The sequence below is a fragment of the Coturnix japonica genome, chromosome 31, assembly GCF_054131305.1.
Source record: "Coturnix japonica strain WE chromosome 31, WE-NBRP24, whole genome shotgun sequence".
Lineage (NCBI taxonomy): Eukaryota > Metazoa > Chordata > Aves > Galliformes > Phasianidae > Coturnix > Coturnix japonica.
In genome coordinates, this window is record NC_140693.1 from 3,129,279 (window position 1) to 3,156,226 (window position 26,948).

Consider the following 26,948-nt stretch of genomic DNA (forward strand, 5'->3'; position numbering starts at 1 on the left):
AATCCACAGCGGGTGTCTAGACTGCCAAGGCTTGTATATGTTTTCACTTTTAATAAGTGTACATAGATATATTACTAAGTATCTAGTAGACAAACATACTCTAGATGCTGGAAACTTGCTGCTCCTATGGTCCTCACAGGAGCAGTTTGAACAGCATAATCTTCCCTTTATAAACACTGTAACATTTCTCTAAGAACTTAGATTACTTTTGATGCTCTCCATTTAATTAGGAAAATCTCTGCTTGTTTTACAAGCTTTTCTGGGTCATCCAAAGCCCTGTGTGAGAAAAGATGCTTGGATGTTGCTGGGGTTGTGCGGGTCTCCCTGCTCTGAACTGAGCTATGCATGCATAGACCAAGGTTCAGCATTTTGGTTAAGAGGAAAGGAGCCAGTCAGCTGCTTTTTCAAAGAATGATGAGGTTTAGAGTGATTAAATGTCTACAAGCTTCTAAGGTAACAAGGCTTCAATTCTTCTGTGATTATAAATGGCTGAGAGTCAAAATGGGACTATTTATTTCCATGAGTGACTGCGTAGGAAGTGCCTAGTTCATGCTGTGAATAACTTGTGTTTTTCCTCTTCTTCATTCCCTCGGCTTCTGATGGTCTCTTGCAGACGAACTTAGACACATTTCTATTAGCTGTCCCCAGCTGGTGTCACTGGCATCTCCTAGATCTACACCAGCAGTTTTTTGGCGTCAGTCATTAAAAAATACATGAGTAAAAATACAAGTCACTGGCTCCAAGGTGGACATAGTGAGCTAGGCTGCTTTCCCCAGTATCTAGCCAGTCTGCATCTAATGGTGAGCCTGCAACCAATAAAGTCCTGAGGAAGGCACATAAGATGTAAAGCCTTTCCCCTCTTATTTCCCTTGGACTGTTTTTCCCATCTTTCCTCATGTGTTTTGCTAGCAGAAGCACCTGTTGTTTGTCAGACAGCTACTTAAGACTTAGGCTGGAACAGGCACATGATACAGTCAAAACTTTTGTAATTTGAACTCCTATGTAACTTTCCTACTTACCACAGGGGAGATAAATCCTCTTACCCACCTGTCAGGTAGGCCCAACAGAGCAGCTGGAAAGAAGAAAACAAGCTGTGCATGACCATCCAATCCCTGCTGACCATTGCGGGTGTTGCTGGGAGCATGCTTTGCTTTCTCCTGTGTAGGAGATATTACCTGGAGCTTTACCTCTGGGGTCTTCCTAGGCACTCTGGTGCTGAAAAGTCCATTCTGCTCAGCAAAGTCATCAGAGGTGAAAAAAGCAGTTTGAGCAATTGATAGAGCTTAAAGTTACAGATGAAAAGGGAACTTCTCATCAAAGGCTTCAACTTTTTCTATAATGTTGCTGCCCCCAGGCTTGCTCTGCTGATGACTCTCTGTTGGCCTGTGCTCCTTGGGGTCATAGGAAAACTGCTTTGTCTGTTGAAGATGGGGGTGGAGGAGGAGAAAATAATAAGTTGGTCTTTCTTTTTTCTTATTTTTTTCCTCTCTGGAATTGAAAAACATGCAGTTTTAGAAGACATTATGTCAGTCTGTTCCTGCTACGGAGCAAGATTAGTGTTGTATACAAATGGAGATGTTAGGAGAAAAATGTAATGCAAAACAATGTCTTGTTCCCATGCAAGCTAGAGTGGCTGCATAATAAATACAAGGCATCCAGTCTGTGTTTAACATACTTTTTTGAAGCCATGAAAAAACCTTCAGTAAAAGTCTCCTAAAAAGCTATGAAATGAAAAAGTAGCAGCTGATTCTTACAAATGTTTCTTCCTGGAGGTTTATGTTTATCTTCAGTATTTTTGCTTAGGATTGTTTGACCCTCACACAGCCCTGTGCAGAGGGCATATATAAAATCAGAACAGCTCCATTTTGAAACACGTGGGGTGGCTTCTGAGCTCACTGGCTCTGCTGTAACTAACACTGCAGCACCTCTCTATCTCTCTCTTAAAACTGAGACATCAAAAATGTTTTCTCCAGCCTCCTCCTCCTGGCCACACTTCACCAACATGTACCTCGCAGAAGATGAGGGATAGCAATCCATGAACTTTATGGCTTCAGTGCTGGGGTTGTTCCTGGGCCAGCTGCTCCTCTGGGTCCTGCTGATGGTCAAGGTATGCATCTCTGGAAAAAGCTGGCTTCTGAAGCAAGAGGTATAGCATTGAGACCTATTTGAGATCAGTTCAAGTGCACTGATGAGCTGCAAAGCAATAAGGCATCCAGTAGGAACACGTAAGGTGGTATTTCAGCACTTGCCAAGGAAGGGCATTTATCTGCTATTAAGTCAGCACCCATCAGGATAACAACTAATTGAAACCAAAGGGACCGCTCACAGCGTAATATACCAGGCAACGTGAATAATGATAATACTATTTGGCCCTCAGTTAGTCATCTACAGTTTCCTTCTAGAGCTAGAGAGCTCTGGCTGTATCTCCTGCTGCTGCACGTGGGCTCTGTGTGGATTAATTTGTGCCTCTGAAGAGGGGTGACTGCTGCTCATGTCTGCAGGTGTTTGGCCCAATCTTACCCCTTCCATTTAAGAACTGAAAAATCAGTTATTTTTTTCTTCCTCCTTTACCACAAACTATCTGGGGTCTCTCAAGTGTCTCAAATAAATCTTTCTGATTTCTCTTTGTGCCTGCTAAATTATGGCATCTTTACTGCAGGATAACAAGCCTGGCTGCCTCCCAGCTGGTTTCTTTGCTGGTTGCCCAGCTGTTAGCCTGACCAGAAAGGTGACATGGATGTCTGTCACAACGCAGGGTTTGCCTTTTCTTTCACATTACTTATGTTGCTGTAAGTATACTTGATGAGGTTCAAACACATGAAGTCTGTGGGAATGAAAATTCCTTGTTATTGCCCATTAACATCTATGCAGGGAGACTGGTACTCAACAGTACCAGTGGATGGGGATTTTTTTTTCTTACTGCTGGGCTTGTTTCTTTTTGTAATATATCTTCCTGGAAACTGATTTTGGTTCTCCCGTTGCTGTCTGTGAACTTTAACAAGTAGACAGACTACTGTGATGGCTGCTGCTGCTGAACAATATTGGATGAGCAGACAGGGTTAGTGCTAAGTTTTGGAACACACTCAACATGTGCCCCTTGAAGTCTGGATTCTTTCCTGGGACTTGAGGTCCTTCTGTGGACTGCTGCTGTGGCATTGCCTCTGCTCATTAGATTTGATACTTCTGTAAGTATAGAAAGGTGGCTTACTGTTAATAAGCTTCTCTGTTAATCTCAAGCGTGTCCCCTTACTCTGTAAAAGCTCCTTGCAAACATAGACTCCGAATCTCATCTTGGCTGTGCTTCTTCGTTTCTGTTTGTGCCATGCATTGCAGTAACGTATCATTTTCTGAATCCTGCCAGGAAGAATGTCTGCTATTCTTCATAGTCTTCTTTATAAGATGGCTTCTGTAGTGTTAGTCCTTGCCTGCTCTGGGAAACAAATACTTTGCTGACAGTGTTTTTCACTGATACATCTTGCTGTACTATTTTTGAAAGCTGGTCTCGTCTTTGCACTTGGGCAATTCTCCCTTTAGAAAATGTGACAATGAAACCCATGTGGCACCTTTTGTTTTCGCCATAGCTGCTGATGAGTCATTGGTAGGAGACGCTCTCAATGAATTTTAAGTTTGCACAGCACCAAATGAAAGTACTTATTTGGACACTTCCAGTTGATGTTGTGCTCAAGCACAATAGCAGCAATTAACTTGAATGTGATTATTGTGAGGTCTGGTTTTGATCCCACCAAAGATGTCCTCAAACACATCCTGCACTGTGAGCTACCAGATCTGAGGGTGGGAGGGCAAAGCACAAGGATGTGTATTTTGGCCACTTCTGAAAACAGAAGCATCTGGATGTAGATTCTGTCTAAAGGTCTCACCCTGCAAAAATGTCAGCCATCATAGTACCAGATTAGATCTTCACTTAGCTCCAGTATGTTTATCAAACTGCAAGGTTTTGCTTCCCCCATCCCCTGCTTCTGCAGTCTAAAGCTGCTGAGGAGTTTCATAAGAATATGTAGCTGTAGTTCCTGTAAATGGGTGAGAAAAATGAACTGCCAACAGTCGTATACTTTATCAATTAGCAGACTGGAGCTGGAAAAAAGAATTATGCCCACCTGTCCTCAACAGTTTCCTGTTTACTGGATTTATTGAGCCCATTCATCTTGACTGAAACATACATCTGGATATGCAGGACTGCTGCTTAATATGTGTGAAGCGGGGGATTTAAAAATCAATCATATTGAGGAGCAACTATTTTCAGTCCTTCACTCTTTCACATTTCTGCCTTTTCACTGTGTTCTCCAAGCTGTGAAAGCTTTTAATTTCAGTGTGTTTGACTGACACCCCAGAGGATGTGACTCATGAGTTAAGGGATGGACAGGAAGTGTTCAGTGGTTTCTCAGTAGGGATACATCTGTCCTGAGGCAATTCTCCTTTTTAAGTGGCAGGGGGCTTTAGTGGGAAGAAAGAAGGTTTTGACTAGGAATTATAAAGGGTATCTAGTAGAGGCTTCTAAGAAAAATGCTCACATAAATTCTTTTAATTCTGTGCTAATAGGGACTTGTCAGTGAGCATCCAAAGGTAAAGTTTGGCCAAGTTTGATCAGCACAGAGAGCAGAAAAGGATGTGGCAGCCCAGAGTGCCTTCTTTCCCCAAGTTTCTCTGGTTGGAAGAGCCACTTCTCTGGTCTTGACAAGAGGTCTAGAAAGAAAAAGACAGATTCTGCCTACACTAGAAATAAAGCTATGCAATATGCCTACGTTCTGACACAGAGCTCCATGGGCAGTTTTCTGTGGGCAATTTCTTATTCTTTCCTTGCTTCCTTATGCTGTTCTCTTTGTCATGGTGTCAAGATGTCCTGTGGATTTTATGACTTGAATTAGCTCATGCTAAGTAATTTACCTGAATGTTAACTATATAATAACACAGGGGAGGTTCAGGTTGGATATCAGGAAAAGGCTTCAGCCATGGGGAGGCTGGGCACTGGAACAGGCTCCCCAGCTCAGTGGTCATGGCTCCAGACTGCCAGAGTCTTAAAAAGGTCTATTGGTCAGTTTAATCCTACAGCCTAAGCTGACTAGAACAAGATATGTTGCAACTATAATGAGTCTATTTATTTCAGTGTATTCTTATTTATTTATCTTTCTGTTCCATGGGTTCAAACTCAGCTATAGCCCTAATCTATTTTATATATGGTTTTCCCTGGCTTCAAAGTTTTGGTTCAGACCCCTAGGAAAGTGCAGAGAGTTTCTCCAGACAGAAATCCGTTCAGCTTTCTGATGTGTCATGGAAAGACTTTTTTTGGGTGCTCATATGTGGAGCCAGTGAAGCGTTTTGAAGCGTCCCTCACCTGCAGACCACTCTTCTGACTGCTTTGTGAGGGAGACGCTGGGTAAGGGATCTGTGAAAAGTAAAGCAGCTTGAAGCTTTTCTTGTGATCTTGCCAAGCGGGATAAATGGCTTCCCCATTTAAACAGGTCAGCCTCTGGGAGGTTTCTTTTCCAATTGGCTGCTGTGTTAGGGCACTTTGGGAAGACATTCTGTGATGTCTCGGAAAAGTTCAGAAAATGCATATAATGTTTCTCAGTCTTAAATTCTTTCATTGCCATTGAAGGAACTTCTGGGATTTTGCTTTCTTATTAAAGAAGACTACAGGTGTGTAGGAATCAAACTTCATAAGCTTATGAACTTGAAGCAAATGAACGCATTTCCTCCAGGTTCCTATGGCTCTAATCTCAATAGGCTTTGATAATATAAGAACAGGGAAAGGACAGCTTGTGGTGATGGACAGTTTAATCTCACCTGCCTGCTGTGAAATACACTGGTCGATCTAGAGAACTGCAAAGTATAAATTGCCTTTTTAATACTGATAAACAATAAAGGGGTAAACAAAAACTTAAGGAAATATTACATCCTAATTGTAGTTATCTGCTGGGATCAACAAATCTGGTTCATCCCACAGCTTCTGCTGTTTATTGAGTCTCTCAGCCCCACAGTAATTATTTCCTTAGCCCTTAGTTTGTTTGTGCTGTAACAATGGCTTGAGGATGAGAAATTCTGTCCATGTTTATTATGCAACCAAAGCAGCTGACCAGCTAAGTATCTGTCTGATTTTTTTTTATCAAGGAGTTTGTAAGCAAACTTATAATCTAAATGATGCCCTGATGTAATGTAAAGAAAGGGAGGTGATGGATAATCCTCTACCCCTCTCCATCCCATTCCTTACAAGTCAATAAGCTGCATTCCGTGCTACTTCAGGCTGTTTGCATGGAAAAGAGGTAAAGAGGGAATAGACTGAAATTATGTAACTTGTTTAATCGTAGAATTATAGGGCTGGCAGCAATGCTTCAAGTCTCCCTCACACCCAGCCTTTACTTGTGCCCTCAGAAGAAGCAGGATCCTTTCAGAAACTCCGAGCTGAGTCTCGCCTCTCTATCACAAGGCAGAGATGGATCTTACCAGATTTTCAGGCTGATCTGATGAAAGAGAGATGGAAAAATGCTACATCCTGTCAGTTTACAATCAGGCAGCCTCCAGGTGCCACAGCTTGGGAGTACAAACACCATGAAGAGCATCTGTTTGAGAAGATCTAACACAGGGAAAGAGAATGAAATTGAGACTGGGCAGAATATCAGAGCAATGTTTCACAGCAGTGAGGACTACTGAGTATGACTGGGAAAACAGCAGAAATGATCTTAAGAGTGGGGTGATAACTATGAACCAACCCATGCACACTGCCCTGTAAAGGAGGAGGAGCTTGTTATCTGCCTGGTGGGGAAACTGTACATCAATTGGTTGTTTGCAGTCTAATGAAGGATCCAAGTGTGCTGCCCAAAGGTGGACATTTTCACTGATTTATGCCAGAGGAAGACTCCTGGTAGCACTTCAGCTCAGTTTGATTTCAGTGTGTTGCACTCATGTCTTATTCTAGTGAATTAGGCCAGAGTGGAGTCCTTTGTTAACATAGGGTGGTCAATTGTATTTTGCCTGTAAAGCTTTATTTTTTATGCCTTTTTCTCCTTTTGCTTCAGGATCCCAAGTCCCGAAGCATTTAGAAGAGCGGGCTCAGTTACAAGCACTGTAAGGGCGGTGGAGATGTGTGGCTGCTTACAACTGTCATGGACAGATGTCATGGGAGCTCAGCATTTTGAACAAGAGACAGGCAGAGCTGTGCTGTCATGTCTAAGGAATATGATCCCCGTAAGAGGAATGATATCTGCTATCCTGTAGGACATCATGTTGATGGGTGATGTCTGAACTGCTTTTCATGACACTTGAGTGGGTCACTGGTAGCTCCCCAAAGAATTAACTGCTGTGGTGAGGTGGGAAAAGATGTCTGACCTTGGATAGCTGGCCTTTGTGCCTCAAGCACAGCAGCTGGTGCCCTCCCTCTGCAATTGTTTTGTGGGAGTCTGGGAGGGCAGGCAGGCAGGCATGGAGACATCCCTTTCACAGAGCAGAAAGGGGCTTGTCTGGCTGTGCTTGTATGCTTGAAACGTGGAATGAACTTAAATATCCCCTTTAACTTTCTTAGAAGAAATCCCATTTGCATGTTACACCATTATTAGCAGAGACAATGGGACAAACACTGGTATCCTGTTAATTATGGGCATGCTAATGATATATACTTCTGCAGTCAAATAGCTCTGTAATTCTATTTCCTGTCTTAATTTTGTGCTTTGCTGTTTGAAATGTTAATGAAGCCAGAATTCTCAAAGGTCATCCTCTGAATATATCGGCTTTTTTATTTTTTATTTTTTTATTTTTAATTTTGTTTCAGAACAATTTAAATGAGGTTTTGTTCTTAATGTTGCTAACAATGTTAACTTTTCTGTTTAATTAATGAAGGTGTAGGAATATGCCTTGGCCCTGGTCAGCGAGCTAAATGAGAACAGCTCTGTGTTCTTCTCTAAACCATTCCCTGCCATTTTCTGCCCTGATATGTGTCCTGTTGCCCTGTTTCCCCCAGCAGCCCCTGCCTCTTTCTCTTCAAAGATGACATGGAAGAATAGTTAAAGGAAAAAAGAAAAAGAAAAAACAAGAACAAAAAAAAAACCAACAGAAAAGTGCAAATTTAGCAGAACTGAGCATTGCATTTTCCACGAGGCCATTTATCATCCTCAGAAAGTTTAGGTTCTTCACAAATAATAAAGCAAAGAACTGGTAATTGCAGTTTTCGGCTAATTGGCAGAACTGTGTCATGCAAAAAGGAGAATTTCTACACTGCCTTTGCTGACGATACTTGAAGGTTGTTTTAAACTTTCTACTAAATTAAGTGATCGTCCCTTGTCTGGGTTCAATGTTAATCCAACAGGTGGGGTTTTCATTTGTTTTTAATACTCTTAGATGACGGGGAAGTGGCAAGTGTAAGAGGTTGTTTCCACCAACTCGATTTGTGTGATAAAGCTCTCCAGGTCTGTTGTATGCACCTTCATATTGTAAGCTAGGTTCTGCTTTCTTTTTCACTGGAAAGCAAATGGAAGCTCTGGGTTATTTGGTGCTTTTGTACATGACCATACAGCTTTTTGGTGCCTTAAATACCTCTCATGCAGCCAAAGCTTCTCAGTGGTTAGAAAATGCAGGAGCCGTTTGTCTGGCTTTTTTCAGTCTGAACTGCTGACAGTTTCCAGCTTTAGGAAGCTCTCACCTGGCTCCCAGTGTTTAAGTCTCTGATACAGTGGGGCTGAAAAGGAACTGGCCAGGGGGAGGATATGCAGGTATTTGTTTCTAATGAATTAATCGAAACTGGATCAGAAGGGAGTGGTGGAATTTTTAGCTAGCTAATCTATCAGCTGTACTTGCATGTACCTACAAATCTGTGCATGAGAGGCAAGCCAAGAGCTTCTGCAGTAAACTTGCTATTTTTCACATATTTAGATAGCGTGATCATCCTGCATGTGGAGGGCAAATGTGTGAGTGGAATCTTACCTGCTTCTAATATAATCAACAGAGAGTTTGCTTACTTCTCTCATACACCATGAAGGTGACTTTGGTCTACCTCTTACATTTCTCACTTTACAACTGAGATTGTCAGTGTCTTTTAGCTTCACTGCCTAGGGCTGGATAGTTCCTCAAATATTATTTTACAGCAAGTGTTTCCACCTACAGCACTGAATTTGCATGTTAGAGCACTTCAAGGGCAGCTTCCCAGCCTACAGACCCTGCTGTTCAGGTAGATAGAGGACAGTTAATCAAGTGTCTTAATGGAGTTCAGCAAGCTTTGCACAGGTATTCCTGGTGTGTCTCAGTGTCAAAATGGGGCAGTATTTACCCTGTGGTGAACAACCCTGGATGCAGATGTAACAGCTGCTTGGGGAGGAGTCTGTGGCATTTGTAGCTCAAGAACACCCACTAGCTTAAAACCAGGGTTGTGGCCACATAAACTTCTAATCTAACACAACTGGAGAGACTATAAGCCTCTTAAACCAGCTTTTCCTGGTTTGTGGACATCACTTGTCCATCAGCCGTGGTAGTAGAACTGCCCCAAAACTGGGGAGGAGAACCATGCTACTGGTTAATGTCTCCTGCAACACTGCTGTTCTGGGGGGTGAGGCAGTTCGATTAGCTGAATGCTTACTACACTGATATTGCCAACTTTTCTTTTTTTCCTCCACTATTATAGATCTAATCATAAAGTCCAGCTTGTACCCAAAGCACTAGCACATCCATCAAGACGCATTATGTTCTCTAGGGCTTTTTATTTTTATTTATTTTTTTTAAATAAAGACTGTATATTTGGCATTATATAAGAAATCAGTTTTGAGAGAAGATTGATGTTTTCAGCAGATTTTGGTATTTTATGATATTTACAAAGCCCAGAGAAGTGCAGAGGGAGAAAAATATGACTAACTTTTCTTGAGTACTCCAAATAGTTAAATTGAAGTGAAGCTCTTTGTTGTTCCCCAGCAAAACAAAAACAAAAGTCTCTTTTGTTTTGTGTGGTAATTATGGATTTTCATGAGCACTCCCTGGTAATCAGGTTTAATGACACCAAACCCAAATCACATTATAGTCATTTTCCAAGGCTGTGTTGGAGACATGCCACATTAACCCAAAAGAACAAAGCTTTCGACGACAAGAAGAGTAAAAAGACAAAGGGAAGCAGCAAAGAAGTAAGATTTTTCTTACCTGTGACTGTACCCTTTGCACAATGTGATGCTGCACTAGAGGAATAAGCACTGATAAAAATATTGGAGAAATAATGTTGTCCTTGGATATCTTGGGAATCTAAGGGATAAACTTGTGTAAGGATTTACTCTTAATTTTATCTTCTTTACTATCATGTCTATTTGATTAAGCTAATAAAAAAACCGTGCTGCAGGTTGCATTATGTTATTTTAATATGCTCTTTTTCTTCTTGCTTGCTAAGCCTGACTTAGCTCAGTTGTCGAGTGCCAAGGGTTATGGGTTAGACTGTTCTGTGAGCTCATGAGCTGCAGAAAAAGGTTGGGGCTTGGTGGGTTGGAGGAACTTTCTATAGGAAACTAATGGGGGAATCTCATGTCTGCTGTGATGAGTAATGCTTTAGCAGATGCGCATGAAATGATGGAAATAGATCAACTGTACCACCACATTAAGCACTGAAAATAATTTTGGAAAGCCTGTCTATCCAGGCTATCCAAATAAAAACTTGATAGGAATTTCATTGCTGAGCTGAGGAGGGGATGTGGTCAAGAAGTAGGTAACTTAAAATTCATACAGGGAGCATGCTTTAACATAAATGCATGTTTTGAGTTCTGGTAAGATATGAAGTGTGCACACTGGCACACTTGTATCCATTTTTCTATTATGTCATATGCACTTATTAGTGAAAACCTCCATGTAATTTTTAATATGTGCTGAGTGAGTAAGATAACTCTCAGTGTGAATTTTCCTGCACTATAACTTTTGCTTTCTGGCTTCCACAAAGCACCGTAAGGACTTCATCTGTAATTAGTGAGTTGTTCGCATTGCTGTAAAGTGGTAACCTGCTGTAGCTATTGTCTTCTTTGCTGTACACAACTTTCAAAAATATGGTCTAGGATGTCATTATTCTTTTCTTTGTGGTTCAGAAAAGGAATCCATTTTCTTTGATAAAAGACCCATTGATCTTTGTGATCTATAAAACATTCTTTCAAAAGAAGCCCTTTGAAATATCAATTCAAGGTATTCTCACAGAATATAACTTTATAGCTTTTTCTAGTGATGGAAGATAATCCTTGCGCCTATCAAAAAGGAAAATCCGTACTATTTTTCATTGAATTTTGTGACTTTAGTTGAAGCTTTCTGAAGGCCCAACATTACCATCTCTAGCCTTGTATACCATATGAAGTCAAAGCCTTTGTGTCAAAACAGCATTTCCTTACCTCCAGCAGAGCTTGAGATAATTGAATTAAAAACAGGACTGTACAAAACAGCACTCCTTGCAGCACTGCAAAGGCTTAGCACCTTTCATGAGGAACACTTGTGCTGTGTGTGATTTCTTCCTATTTCTATTTTATTTTATTTTATTTTATTTTATTTTATTTTATTTTATTTTATTTTATTTTATTTTATTTTATTTTATTTTATTTTATTTTATTTTATTTTATTTTATTTTAAGGAACTGGTTTTCCATTACTGTAAACTGCTTTTAGGAGCCCTGATAAACTCTCTCCATAGGATGCGTTTCTTAGATGCCAGCTTGAAAGTGTCTTACATCCAGTGGAAATACCTGATCTTGCATAAACCTGTCCTGGACAAATCTGCCTCTACCAAGGCTACAGGCCAGGGTCTGCTAAGACTGTCGTATTTGGTGAAACAACTGGAGGGGAGGTGGTGAGTGAGTGGTGTCATCATGCTCTCACACCAGCTGTCAGTCCTGTAGCTATCAAGTTTTTTGGCATAAGGGTGCATTCATGTTTCTCCTTATGCAATAAAGGACTGAGACTTTTCTTTGTATAATCTGAAAACCATGGCCACTTCTTCAAGGAAAGCACAATGTACGATAACAATGCTGGCTCTATTGCTAGTGGAGGCTAGAGAGCGGGCCTGGGGTGGCTGCCTTTCAGTGCTATAAGTAATGAGCAGTCCTTAAGTGAACAGTTTAGAATTCCTCAGAGACGTTCAGAAACCTGCTGCACAAACCAAGGAATAAACGCAATGCAGCTCTTTTACATAAATAATCCTTTCTGCTTCTAATCTTCTGATTTATTCCCGTGGTGGCATATTGTTTGCGGTGTTTATCTCAAGGGATTGCTATTGATCTCTATTGAAGTGCTGAGGAAATGCATTTATCTGCATGAACCTGTGTCACTGTAGAGGCGCTCTGTGTCTGAGTGTACAGTTCTCCTCTTCGTGGTGATCACGCCTTATCTTTATTTCTCTTTTCCCTCCTCAGTTTATCTTTTGGGTGGCTGGCGCAGAGCAGTGGAATGCTTGGTGTGGTTTGTGAAACTGATTTAGGAAGTCAGCAGTGCTTCTAGTCCAGATCTTACCTCTTCAGTCTGTGACCTGACTGTGGATATAATGTGATTTGGTTTGGTTTTTTTTTAATAACTTTCTCACAGAGACATCTATACTTCAAGCATGTTCAGTGAAATTGGGGCACTCAGTAGAGGAGGGGAGAAGATGGTAGTGAGGAAATACTACCCAAACTGCATCCTTATTGAAGCTAAATAGGGTATTCCCAAAGGTTGAGAAAAGGACCAAGATCTGAAAGTAGCTGGAGTGCCATGCAGAAGGGGGAGGATTTTGTAGCAAATGTGTCCCTCTGTCTGTATTCTCCTCTGAGAATGTGAGGTCTGAAGGATTCTTCAAAGAGCAGAGCCTTCATCACAGGGTTGTCTCGTCTAAAACTGCAGAATAGAGTGAGAAACCTCTTAGGTCTGGTCCTCAAATGAGAAGATTAAAGAGAAAACCACACTTCTATTTTTGTTCATTTGTCCTTCAACATTAGAAACAAGGCAAATGTTAGATTTCTGTTAATTTTTTTTTTCCTGTTATTTTTTTTTTAACCTGGCTTGTATTATAGGAAATGTCAAGGTAACTGACCAAAGCTTTGGTATCATTCCTATGGGTTTTCCTGCCCCTTGAAAAAGGCAACTGAGCAGTTTTTGTGAGACCTAACATCCTGAAGATCCAGATCCAGAGCAATCAGATATGTCTTTGCCCCATTGCACAGGCTGTCACAGCAGCTGGCTTCAGGGCCTTAGGCAAAAAAATCTCCTTGGTCTTCAGCAGGATGCTGTGGAAGGAGTCTGAACTCAGATGAGTTCATTAAAATCACCCGTAGAGTTCTCCTTCACATTTCTGTAAGGAGTTCAGATGCCATTTCACTGTCTTCCTTGGGATAAGTCAGCTTTGCTGTGGAAATCAGTGAGGCAGGCCATATCCTTGCTAGTTGTTCTGCAGAACCAACCTGCTTGTTCCTGTTGGCTGGGTGAATGGGATTTTGGAAAGATGCTTTATGTCTTTGAAGTATTTTTCTGGTTAAATATTGTTAATCGTCAGAACTATTCAGTTCTTAAGGTAATTTGTGGGTTTCTTTTTTTCTTTCTTTTTTATTTTTTATTTTCTTTAAATCCATTAAAGGCATGAAGTGGAAAAAATTCTTTGGTTCAAGATTATTCAATGTAATTAGAACAGTGTCACTCATCTTAGTAAAATCCTCTATAAAAGTGTTTGTTTTTTTTCCCGCTCTCGTTAAAACTTAAATCCATGATACATAGGAAAAGATACAAGGTATTGTTCATTTACTCTGTACCTCGCCATATAATATATTCCTAGAAATAGGAGGCTCTTGGTTTTAGTTTTATAAGTTGAATGCAGCTACTGCTACTATAGGTTGCTGCATGTATGGGAGGCCTGGAAGTGCTTTCTGCTGGTATCGGATTAACTACCTCTGTAATGTATGAAATCCTCATGTAAAGGATGGCTGTGCAAGAAGTGTGGCTGGGATGTGAAATATGGATTCACTGGACACCATTAGGCAAGGCAAGCTGCAACGTTATTATCTGCTTGTAGATTGTCTTTAATACCGGAATACATGTTGAGCATCCTTCTGGCCATCAACCAGATGCTGATTGTGACTTGTTGATTTCTCGATTCCAGCTTCAGCCATGACATTCCAGGCTATGAGGAATAAGTTACTCTTACTACCAGTGCTCGGGATGATAAAGAAACTGTTATTGTTTTTCTTCTTCTCTGCTTTTGTCTTTAATTTGATTGCATAAAAGCTTATTTTTCATTTTCTATTTTGTTCCTGTAGATCTCATGGTTCAGTGGAAAAGAAATCATGGGATGCTGCTTCCTTCTGCAAGCTCATCACTTTAAATTTTGATCATTCGAGTTAGTATTATTTCAAGGACTGTTCATTAATTAGGATTTGGATTGCCAAATGTGACATTGTGCCTTGTGTAATCATGTATCAACATATCAATGACTGTGCTGTTCAGCAAACTCTAATAGCCATTTTGGGCAGATAAAAATTACAATAGAAATTAAAAGCAGATTTAAGTAGTTTTATGCTTATGCTTTATGCTTATGGCTGCATATATCTAAATTTTCCAAGTGTTTCATTTGATTATTCTGGACTCATCTATTATTATTGAAAGATTTTTTCCCCCCTTTTCTATGCTTCTCATGACTTTTTTGTTTTTTTTTTAAGTATCACCATTTGTTCCTCTCTCTGTGTGATGAAGAGACCTCCTCCTAGTTTTCTTCACAAAAGTTTGGCTTGCTCTCCACTTGAATCCTAGGAATGAATTTCATTTGTAGCCTGAAGATCCATAATCATTCTTTGTCTACATAGCTCACACCCTGTCAGAGGCTGCTGTTTCTTACAAATTGCTGAATACCTGCAGTGTTTTGCCTTCTTTCTGTTTGTAATGATTGTGTCACAGCTTCCACCATTCCCTAAGTGCTATTACTGTAGTCTGTTCTCAGTTTGCTGTGCTCAGTCTTGCACTTCAGCAAGCCTTTGATATTTCCAGTTGTCCCATGTGAAGTCTCCAACAGGCCTGATTTTACCTACCAAATACCCATTTTCCTTGGCTTTGTGAGTTACCACTCATCTGACAGTCTCTTAGATGGAACTCTATCCCTGTTCCTTAGTGAGGTTGGTGCACCTGGCTGGATTGCCAAAGAAGTTTAAAATGAAACTATTATTTGGAGACATTTCTCCCGCTGTGCCATAAACTGAGGTTTCCCGTGAGCCCATGAGAGGTTATTAACAACAGGCAGTCATGGAAAAGTCTGTTTCGCAGGACACAAATAAGTTCTATGAAATATAGTCCAGTACATTATTATTACTGTGGAGCAAAGGAATCAGGTTTTATTTGTATGATCTGGAAGCTTTGGTTTTTGGATGGTTAGAATGACTGGAAGATACTGGGAGAAGCTAAATACCAGTAATAAACACTCTTCTTTAGTGCTTCGAGCTTGTATTATATTTTTCTGTATGTTTGTCTGTTTGATATGATTGTCATAACTCAAATCCATTTGTTCTTAGGTGTTTAGGAACTGCTGTGAGCAGCTACAAGTATCATCCATTTATTTGCTCTCCTACAGGAAGATGTGTAAGAATACGAAGTTGCCTGAAAGAGACCTTTCCTGAAGTACTGATTTTGGTTCTCACTCTACAATGTGACAAAGCCACCTTCCTAAGACCTTCATCTACAGGTAATATAACATCAGCTGAGTCCATGGTGCTGCTGTTAGATGCAGCCAAATTGAAAATGTATCATAACTAACAATGCACATTGTACATCAGCATACTGAATACATGCATATGACACAGTCTGTAGCTTGGGATCTCTGGATTCCACAGGTTGGAGTATTGGGCACCATCACAGGTTGTTTACTCACCTGTATGTAATGTATGCTCACTATTTAGCAAATATGATAAATCTGGTATCAAGTTCAATGATATGGTTGGTTGAGGGAATCAGGCTCAAAGAAGAAGAAATGGTATCAAAACCAGCTGTATTCTGAAGTGCTTTTGGGGTCCTACAGTTGATAGTTTCTGAAGTGCCCAAGCAGCAGGTTGTTTTTGTTTACTTTAAAGCTTGTTGCCTTCTGATTATTTTCTTTCTCTGGTCACTTTTTCTTAAAGGGAAATAATCTGAGTACCAGGTTTACCCACTGTATTTGTTTGTGCGTAGCTTCTTTGCCTTGTTCATGTTTTTGCTTGAGGGGAATGTTGTCTTTGGACTGACTAGGTACTTAGATATTTCTCCTATGTTAGACAAAATATTGTATCCTTTACAGGGTGGGGAGTGCTACCATTTAAGACGATGGAATCAGTCTGTTCCAAAACTGTTTTATATGCATTAGGATCAAGTTAAAGAAGTTTTTTTTTCTGTTGCTATGACCAAACTGTTTCGGTAGCTTTGGACCATTTGCATCCTCATCTTTGTATATTGTCATTCTGAAGTCAGTGTTTCTACTGCAACACTGGAGCTTTTACAGATTTTGTATTGAGAAACTCTTCCTCAGTCTGGGAACGTATTTCTTGTACAGTCCAAATTATATTCACAAATAACTTGCCTTTGTGCGAGCCCCTACCACCTCCGTGCCTCAGCATGCACCGTACTTTTACAGGATGAATACATTAAAATGCTTAGGCATTCACGGCTGACATTTGTTCTGTTTAATTGAAATAATTTCATCACCTTCTAAACTAAGCTTTTATGACACATCAAAACTTTGGAACATTCTCTTTTCAATTATTTATAAGCCTTGCAATATATTTCTAAATTTCTAGTTTAGTTGTCTCAAATCATGTTTTTATGTTTTCTCATAACAGCCTGCTCTTCATCTTAAGAATGCTGTCTAACCTCTAGCTTTCTAGAAAATGTGTCTCCTATGAGCTGTAGGATGAACACACAACACAATCCACTCCATTAAAATGCACACACCATAACAATGCTAAGCTTTTGATGCAGGAGTGCTTTCAAGAAACCCGTGTTTCTTTGTGCTATAACATGTCCATTGCTGAAAGTGGTCTAGTACCTAGAGCTGCGTAAATGAAGATTGTGTTGTAGCTCGACTATATTACAATGACAGTAAATGAAGGACATATTTTGTATTCACTTACCGTGTTTTTTTTTCCAATTTACTGAAATCATGGAAGTATTTATGGTTAGGTTACCTTAACTGAATGGTATATAAGCCCACTATATGGTGGTACATCTATTCTAAGAGTCTGTAATTGAATAAAGTAGGAAAACAGGGTAAGAGTTTATTGACAGAAGAGTGGTTCTGTGTTCACAGACTTCTGCACCATCTTGTCTTATTAACTGAAATGTTGTTTCCCTAGCATATAGCTGTTCTATGGTTGTCTTAATCATTTTGCTCTGTAGCCTCTAACAGCACCCTCAATGTGCTATTAGCAGCAGGGTCGTTCTGTAAATGAATAAGACAAAATATCTGTTTTTTTCCTTTTTCCGGTGAAATTTCTCTGCCTACACAAGTTCTGTGTCCCTGGGAGCTGCAAGGAGTCAATCTTTGGTTCAGGTTGGGAGGAGTTTTATTTCTTTTTTTTTCTTCCTCCTTTTTAAATGTAGTTCAGCCAGCCACTTGGAAGGTGAAGATAAGATAGCACTGAGGTTGTCTGCAGACTCAAGTCACGAGGACTTGTAGGCTTCTCTCTCTGCTCACAATATAGTGTTGCAGCAGGCACTTCTTGGGATCCATGATGAAGGTGTATATTTGATTCTAGTTTCAGTGCTTTTCTCTTGGTTTCTGAAGCTGTGTTCTTGCTAAGCAGGAAGGTGTTTTTGTAGTGTTAGAATTAGCAATCAGTGTTGGAACTAATACCTTTGCTGTGAGCTGGGCAAGAGCGCTTCAGAAATAGCGCGTGGTTGTCATTAAATGCAGTGAAATGCGGCAGTGTCTTCTAAAAAAATTAACTTCCAGGATTTCCTGTGGAGCTGACTATTTTCTTGATCTTCATGTAAGTGCTCAGAATTAGTGCTCATAAAAAGATTTTAGTACTAATCCTCCTGTAGGTTCCTTTGAAATACAGTGTTAACTTTTTTTTTCTTTACTCCCATAAAAGTTCTTAATGTGCCTCCTACGCTTCTTTCAGTGAACACACAGCCTCTGATTTATTAATGCACAACGTGTCCCAGAAATCAGTTTAACTGATTCCCATCCATCATTCAGCACCATTTCTTCTATTATGTTACAGTGCGGGTGTCTTTGAAGCCCTATTTTGTATACACTGGGTGATAGTTCCATCTAACTTTTCTGAAAAAGAGATAGAACTCACCAGTTTTATTATTTATGATTGAAGGGTGCATTAGTAAGAGCAGAGCCAGAAACCTACTTTCCATAAAAATGTTGAATACTGTTTTTCAGAAGCTGCCTTTCATTTACGCTTCTTAAGTTTTAGGAAATAAATTTAATGATCAAGAAAGGACTGACAACACCAGTTCAAACAATGTTTAAGGCCAGGTCTGTGTACAAAATCAAGGTCTGCAATCATACATTGTGCATTACGAATTAATCTAAACCGGAAATGTTATTTCTTGAAGGCCTGGAGCAAAGACGATATTTATTCCAGGCAAGTACCTTCTGTTCTGCCATGTTGTGTCTGTCCATTGCTCTTAGCTGCCTGTCATCTCTGCTGAATGCAAAATACATTGATTGTCACTTCTGCCCTCTGACATTATTGAAGCCTAAATAGAAGGATGTAGAGCTAGTATTTGTTATGCTACATCAGCCATAACATACTTCCTGTACCAAAACAGTCTCGTAGTCTCTGATGTTCAAAAGTAAGCAATGTCAGGGAAACAAAGACAAGCCCATCACTTGGGGACTTGTTTTATTAGCCTCCTCTAGCTAAATACTCCCTGACCTACATCTGGAGCTTGTCTGCAATTAGGAAATAACTATGTCTGCTGTGTTGAGCAAATCAGGAGAGAAGCTCTCAAAACAAGTGAGCAGTGGGTTATGCCTAAGCTGGGGATATTTAAGGCAGAATCCTGAAGTTCACATTCAAGCACGGAAAGTGAGTGACGTGGTAACTTTCTGGTGCGCAATCCTACACCCTGGTCAGAAAGGTGACTGAAAGCAGCCCTCTGTGGGTTTGCTGATGGAAAAGCTGAGTTACCAGACTTTGATCCATAATCAGCACCATTATTCACTGAGACGGTTGGGATGGCCCATGTTAGAGTCAGGCAGTCTCTAATCTTTAAGTAGGAAGTTTGCAAAGCCTTGGATCAGTTACATTCTGAGTAGGAATAAGCTCTGTTTTTTTGTGGGGATTGAATATCAGTAAGACTCCACCAGCAGGGCTCCCCTTTGCTCCCACAGTGAAGTGGTGTCCACAGCTCTGTACCTTTTCCCACATTTCATGGTGTCAGTGTGGAGTTTTTAACAATCAGCAGCACTTAAGTTAGCTAAGAGGCAGGCAGTGTGTTGGCAGCAAGCAGTTTGTGGCCACCCCACATAACTGACACATCAGTGCGTTATTCAGAGTTTGCTCTGTACAAACTGTTAAACAATGAGTTAGGATTGCCAGCAAGGATAGTCAGTTTGGGAGTATGAAAATGTGTGCATCAGCATCTCTAAAATAAGAGAAGAAGCAGCTTTGAGTCTGGGAAAGATTTACAGGTAGGCAGCACCCACTTGCTTTAATTAAGACTGAAAGAGAAGAGCTGAAGGTGACCTGTAGGGGTATAAATGAAGCTGGTGTGTGTAGTAGCAGAATAGGGATTAAAAGACCTGAGGAAGGGAACTGACTATCAGTGTTTGCTAGTGAGGAAGAGGAACCTGCAGCTTTTGGATGAGTACAGAGCTCTTCACTATTCAGTAAGAACCCAAACAGATTGAATGCAGTTTCCTCCTTTCTGGCTAAACAAAGACTGATGGAATATTACAATAAACTTCAGCCTTTTACTGCTTTAGTCAGTATAAAATTATAGAGAACAGGTCAGCCCTGTGAGTGCAGAGGAAATAGGTCAGGGGTAAAGCATATGAACAATAGCATCTCCATTTTCATAAGATATATTATTCCTGTTTTGAGGCAGATTCTGGTCTTTGTGAAGTGCCAGAGGGCATATGTTGTGAACTCTGGAACAGGTAGATGAATGGTGGCTGAATTTAACTAATATCAGGAAGCCTTCATTAACTAATGAACTGAATAAGTACAAAGAGAAACTGAGCTTGAATAAGTCAGCTTCTCCTCTGAAAAGAAGAACAATGGCATGGAAATCACAGAATCACAGAATCACAGAATTACCCGGGTTGGAAGGGACCTCAAGGATCATGTAGTTCCAACCCCCCTGCCTAGCAGGGCCACCAAACATACACATTTACTAGATCAGGTTGCCCAGGGCCCTGTCCAACCTGGTCTTGAACACCTCCAAGGACGGGGCATCCACAACCTCACTGGGCAGCCTGTTCCAGGACCTAACCACCCTTCTAGTAAAGAACTTTCCCCTAACATCCAACCTAAATCTTCCCTCCTTCAACTTAAAACCATTTCCCCTAGTCCTGCTATTATCAGCCCTTTCGAAGAGTTTACTCCCCTCCTGGGAGTAAGTTCCCTTCAGGTATTGAAAGGCTGCAATGAGGTCACCTCGCAACCTTCTCTTCTCCAGGCTGAACAAACCCAACTCCCTCAGCCTGTCCTCATAGGGGAGGTGCTCCAGCCCCCTGATCATCTTTGTGGCCCTCCTCTGGACCCTTTCCAAAATCTCCATATCTTTTTTGTACTGAGGGCTCCACACCTGGACACAGTACTCCAGATGGGGCCTCACAAGAGCAGAGTAGAGAGGGACGATCACCTCCCTATCCCTGCTGACCACCCCTCTCCTGATGGAGCCCAGGATCCCATTTGCTTTCCGGGCTGCCAGAGCGCACTGCTGGCTCATGTTAAGTTTCTCATCTATCAGGACCCCTAGGTCTTTTTCAGCCGAGCTGCTCTCAAGGACAACTCCTCCCAGCCTGTACAGGTGCCTGGGGTTCTTCCGGCCCAAGTGCAAAACCTTGCACTTTGCCGTGTTGAACCTCATTAGGTTCACCCGAGCCCAGCTTTCCAGCCTGTCAAGGTCCCTCTGAATGGCATCTGTTCCCTCCACCGTATCGACTGCACCACTCAGCTTGGTGTCGTCAGCAAACTTGCTGAGGGTGCACTCCATTCCCTCATCGATGTCATTAATAAAGATGTTAAAGAGCACCGGTCCCAAGACAGACCCTTGAGGGACGCCGCTCGTTACCGGCCTCCACCTGGACATAGAGCCATTGACCACCACCCTCTGTCTGCGGCCTTTCAACCAATTGCTTATCCATCTAGTTGTCCACCCATCAAATCCACCTCCCTCCAATTTGGAGATGAGGATGTGATGGGGGACCATGTCAAAGGCCTTGCTCAGGTCCGGGTAAATGACATCGGTCGCCTTCCCTTCATCCACCAACGCCGTCACTCCATCATAGAAGGCCACAAGATTAGTTAAGCATGACCTTCCCCTGGTGAAGCCATGCTGGCTGTCTCGGATCACATGCTCGTTCTTTATGTGATCAAGCATGTTGTCCAGGAGGATCTGTTCCATAATCTTCCCAGGCACAGAGGTGAGACTCACCGGCCTGTAGTTACCCGGGTCGTCCCTGCTCCCCTTCTTGTAAATGGGAGTGACGTGACCCTTCCTCCAATCATCCGGGACCTCACCTGACAGCCACGACTTCTCAAATATGATGGAGAGCGGCTCAGCAACCACCTCAGCCAGCTCCTTCAGGACCCTGGGATGCACGCCATCTGGCCCCATAGACTTATACTCATTCAGTCTAAGGAGGCACTCTCGGACTTGCTCTACCCTTACAGTGGGGAGGGATTTACCTCCTTGGTCCCCACGTGGAGGTATGGGGGTGCAAGACTTAGGGACGTGAAAAAGACTAGAATCCTGGCCACCAGTGAAGACCGAGGTGAAGAACTCATTCAGCACCTCAGCTTTCTCTTCATCTGTTGAAGCCATTTCTCCTTTTGAATTTACCAGAGTAGGCACGCCCATTTTGGCCTGTCTCTTCTGGCCAATGTACCTGTAGAAGGTTTTCTTGTTGTTTTTCACATCCCTCGCCAAGTTCAGTTCTGCCTGCGCCTTGGCTTTCCTGATCCCACATCTGCAAGTTCGGACGGCATCCCTGTATTCTTCCCGGGTGACACAGCCTTGTTTCCAGAGCTTGTACACCCCTTTCTTCACCCTCAGTTCTCTTAGCAGGTCCTTGCTAAGCCATGCCGGTTTTCTACCTCTCCTGCCCACTTTCTTAATCAGGGGAATGGAGACCTCTTGTGCTGCCAGGAGGGCATCCTTGAACAGTAGCCAGCTCTCCTCAACGTCCTTACCTTTGAGGGCAGCGCGCCAGGGGATCTTGGCCAGCATTCCATTGAGTAGCTTGAAGTCTGCTCTTCTAAAGTTGAGCATCCTGGTCCTGCTCTTTGCCAGGCCCACATCGCTTGAGATCACAAACTGAACCAAGGCATGATCGCTGGAGCCCAGGCAGCCTCCAACCTTGACGCCTTTGATGATCTCCTCAGCGTTGGTGAGCAGCAGGTCCAGCAACGCTTGACCTCTGGTCGGTCTGTCCAATACCTGAACCAGAAAGCTATCATCAATGGATTCCAAGAGCCTTCTGGAGCTCTTGCAGCTCGCCGTGTGGTTTTCCCAACAGATGTCAGGATGGTTGAAGTCCCCCACCAGGACAAGAGCCCGTGAGCCAGACGCCTCACGCATCTGGAGCAAGAAAGCCTCATCAGCAGCCTCCCCTTGATCAGGTGGCCTGTAGTATACCCCTAATACCAGCTGACCTTTATTAGTCCCATCTCTAATCCTAACCCACAGGCTCTCAACCTGTTCTTGACTGTTTCTCATGGGGAGCTCCTCACAGTTTATCCAATCTCTGACATAAAGGGCGACTCCCCCACCCTTCCTACCTCGCCTATCTCTCCTAAAGAGCCTATAGCCATCGATGGTAGTATCCCAATTGTGGGAGTCATCCCACCATGTTTCTGTGATAGCAACAATGTCATAATTTTCAGAGTGCATCACAGTTTCCAGTTCCTCCTGCTTGTTACTCAGGCTCCGTGCATTAGTATAAAGGCACTTCAGCCGGGCTGTCCGTCTCACCACCTTCATAAGCGATCCAGGATCCACTAGAACAGTGGCATCCCCAGCATCCCCCTGCCCTACTCCCTCCTTTTGCACTCTGCAATCTTTGCCCACAGAGTTTGGTACAATCCCTCGAATGCACCGTTCAACCCCAGTAGCCCTTATTTTGCCCCCTTCCCCCTTCGTTCCTAGTTTAAAGACCTATCAATGAGTCCCGCTAATTCTTCAGCTAATACCCTCTTACCCCTCAGGGACAGGCTGCTAGCATCAGCAGCCATCATTCCAGGTGCAGTGTAGATTGCCCCATGGTCAAAATAGCCGAAATTCTTGTGTTTGCACCAGCTCTTAAGCCATCTGTTTAAGAGATTGGTTTTTTGGATCCACCCTGTATCTTTTCCTGACACCACGGGCATAGAAGAAAAGATCACCTGCACCCCAGCTCCTTCAAGTATTCGCCCCATTCCCCTGAAGTCTTTCTTGATGGACCTCAGGCTTTGCTTGCCAACTTCCTCACTGCCAGCCTGAATTATTAAAAGTGGGTAGTAGTCTGAAGGATGAATCAATCTAGAAATTTTCTTTGAAATGTCCCTGACCCGTGCCCCAGGAAGGCAGCACACTTCTCTGCGGGTAGGGTCAGGCCGGCATATAGGGCCTTCTGTTCCTTGCAGAAGGGAGTCACCTACAACAATCACCCTTCTGTCCTTACGTGTAGAAGCAGTCTTGAGTCTTCGGAGTGACCGCTTCACCTGTGGCAACCTCATGGGTGCACCTGTTTCCATACTCTCACTAGTCCCCCCCTCAAGTTCCAGGGCCTCAAACCGGTTTCGCAGAGGCACCTGGGGAGCCGGGGATGGTCGTGATGGAGGATGCCCCTTCCGTCGAGCAGGTACCCGTTTCCACTCCTCCTCCCTTCTCAAGTTACTGCTGGGGGGAAGAGAGGACAGGGGGCCGGCTGCAGTGTTGCCAGCTGGCTGGTTACCCTTTACCACCTGTTTGTGAGGTGGCAGGGGCTGACATGCTCCATTAGGAGCCTCGACTGTGTGCTGAGAACTTGAGGCCGAGAGGGACTGACACCACCAGTCAATCTCCCTCTCACACTCTTTTATAGTCCTCAGCCTCTCCACTTCCTCCTTCAGGTCAACTACGAGGCTGAGCAAGTAGTTCACCTGGTCGCAGTGAACACAATCACTGCCTCCCTCACCCAGCCCTGCAAGGGCCAGGCTCTGGCACTCAGTACAGCCAGAGACCTGCACACCAGCATCTTGGGTTGGGGGCTCAGTCTGAGTTTCCTCAGATATTTTGGCAGCAAAATCAAATAACATACTCCTTACGTGGGAATAAATTTCTGGCCAATCAGTCCTTGATTTGTTTTCCAGGTTGTACCCGTGCTGGCAAGCTTCATTTCTCATGAGTTGCTGGTAGTTGCTGGCTCTGGGATTCGTGGGTGGTTTATGCCAGAAGGTGAGTCCCAGTCTTGGCATTTGAGCTCTGTGTTCCACATGCAGTGTAGCTGTCAGCATTTGGGCTCATGACCTTATTCTGACTGACATATCCTGTCCTATGCCCTGGAAAACCCATATGTGCACAATCCGCTGTCAAACAGAGTTCATAGAGAGGACACGTTATTCATATAAACCTTGTTTTGAAATCTTTGGTCTTTGCCCTTTACCTGTTTACCTGTAAGTTTATTTACAAGACTGCTCTGTGTCCATTTGTGTCTAGATGATAAGTGACAAAATCAGATCTCACTTAAGGCTTACACTTGTTTACTTCTAGAAGATGGTGTGATATAGGTGCTAGGAGAGGTGAATCTATTGCAAAACAAAACAAAAATATTTCATTCAAAATTGAGCTTAGATACTTTCTTCTTGTAGTTCAGACTCTTTTACAAGGAATACAAATATGCAATCAGGTAATAGTGCAATCAGTGTCCTAATCAAAGTCAGGGGTCACTTGCTAGATGATCTCTTCATAGGTGGCCAGATAGATAGTAGAGGACAGACAATTGCTATAGATAAAGAAACAATACAACCAAAATCAATTCAAACTTTTTTACTCTTATGACAGCAATATGAGTCATGCTGAAAAAACCTTCACAGCACACCTTTGTTTTTGTTTTTTTTTCCCTGGTAAATGTTTCAAAGGCTGAATATGAAATTTGGGTACAATTATTATTCCATTAAAAATAAAGATGTACTGCATCTGATTTCACTGTGTATCCAAACAGTTTTTAACTTTTTTTTTTTTTTTTTTTTTTTCCAGAACAAAATTGCACCAAGTAAATTTGTGCTAGAAACTTGCACTTAACACAGGAAAGAAACATTATTTTCTGGGCTGAGTGTACAGATGCTGCTGCTTTGGTACACGTGAAGTTCTTTTGTGTTTTATAGTCAAGTGTGTGATTTTTTTTTTTTCCACGTGGATGTACTTTTCTTTTGAAATGCCATAAAAATGTATTTTCTCCGCTTCCAAGCAAAGATCAACAAGTATGTGATGCACTGACATGTCAGCAGTTACACAGGATAATTTTCCATGAAAAGGATGCTAATTAAACTTGAATCAAAATGAATTTGAACTAGAACTTGCCTTCTGGTGGGTGAAGCATGAAACAAAAGTAATAGCCTATGAAAAAATGGGACACGTGTATGAAGGTTTTTCTTTTGTGGTGTGGCACTCAGGAAAATACTCTTCATGTTGTGGAATTTCACGGTGCAGTGGTTGGTAAGTTTCTCTCTATTTCATTCCCCATTGATACTCTTGAAGCAGAACTGCTGAGTCACAGCCTGCACCAGTGACGGAGCTCCTGGTGGGAAGGCAGGGCCTACCCAGGGGAGCTTAAGTGCATGTAATGTGTCTGAGTGATTGGAAGGGCTGGAGCCAAGATCTACCCTTTCCAACACCTCATTTGAGGGTTGGTGGTGAAGGTGAGGATATCTTGTTGGAGATTCCTGTATACCCGAGGCCTTCTCAAAGTAAGTAGCTACTTTTCTTTATTTCTGTGTCTGCTGTGTTTGAGCAAATCCTCACTTGTTGCAGCCTGTGATCTTGCTCCTCTGCTGTTGTAGTTGTGCTTTCTGTTGTGTTACAGCCCTAAATTGTGCTCTTAGTCTGTGGTAGCTCTATGGGCTTTTTCCAGACCTTATTTAAAAACAAATGGAAAATGGACAAAGTGGGTGTGAGAGTCAGACGAAAAAGTTTGGGTTTCACAGTGTCAACAACATGTATTGCCTCCTTTGGATTCCTTGACAGGTGACAAAAGATCAGAATTTCTATATTCTTCGCTGCACTATTTGTTACAAGGCTATACTACAAAAGGAGAACTGTGGTTTCTTTTTCCTATTTCCATTTCTTTTCTTCCTGTTCATTAAACTTCTCTTTGTAGAACATAGTTTATCAACTGGATGTATATGAAAGGATGCAGCCTTTTCAGCCAGAAATTTGACTCAAGCACTGCTGTTGAGAGGAGAATGCCAGTTGTGCTTGACAACTTAGTACTCTGTTGAGTGTGGAGTAGCTTTTGATTAGTTTTAGTTTTAATGTAGGCATTCTGCAGGTGAGAGGAGGTTCATGTAGAATCAAGGTAAATGTTTTTGAAAGCCTGTTTCATTTGATCAAGCAGCAATAATAAACTTGCAATTGTTGCATATATATTTCTAGGCAAGTCAGTAATTTGCTTCCAAAGTGATTTGGTTATGTTTGGCCACTCATAATGAAAAGCCTTATTCTGATTAATCTACAGCACATGTCAATTAATCTCTTGTGTAAGACTGAACTATAGTGCCTAATGTGGTTCTTCAAAGTGATAACCCTCTTATGCTTTGCTAAAAAAGTACTTGTCTTTGCAGTTCTGAAATAGATTAAATTAAATTTCACATTGTT

General features: G+C 42.1%; 1 protein-coding gene and 1 long non-coding RNA gene across 4 annotated transcripts in view; one reads left to right on the top strand and one right to left on the bottom strand.

Moving 5' to 3' along the window:
• The window catches only part of LOC146755625 (uncharacterized), a 41,317-nt gene extending 15,826 nt beyond the window's left edge, over positions 1 to 25,491 (top strand). For 2 of the 3 annotated variants that reach the window (XR_014937955.1, XR_014937956.1), the window contains exons 2-4: positions 15,529 to 15,639; positions 24,446 to 24,530; positions 25,332 to 25,491. This is a non-coding gene — a long non-coding RNA (uncharacterized LOC146755625). Of the gene's footprint in view, positions 1 to 15,387; positions 15,640 to 24,445; positions 24,531 to 25,331 lie in introns of those variants that run through there. The other variant, XR_014937954.1, reaches the window with a different exon arrangement.
• LOC146755626 (uncharacterized) lies at positions 22,758 to 24,391 on the bottom strand. The gene is made up of 2 exons (XM_085525411.1): positions 23,776 to 24,391; positions 22,758 to 23,590 (listed from the first exon to the last, which is right to left on the bottom strand). Exons 1-2 carry the CDS (start codon positions 24,389 to 24,391, stop codon positions 23,580 to 23,582), a joined length of 627 nt encoding a protein of 208 aa, XP_085381537.1. The 3' UTR covers positions 22,758 to 23,579.
• Positions 25,492 to 26,948: the final 1,457 nt, after the last annotated feature.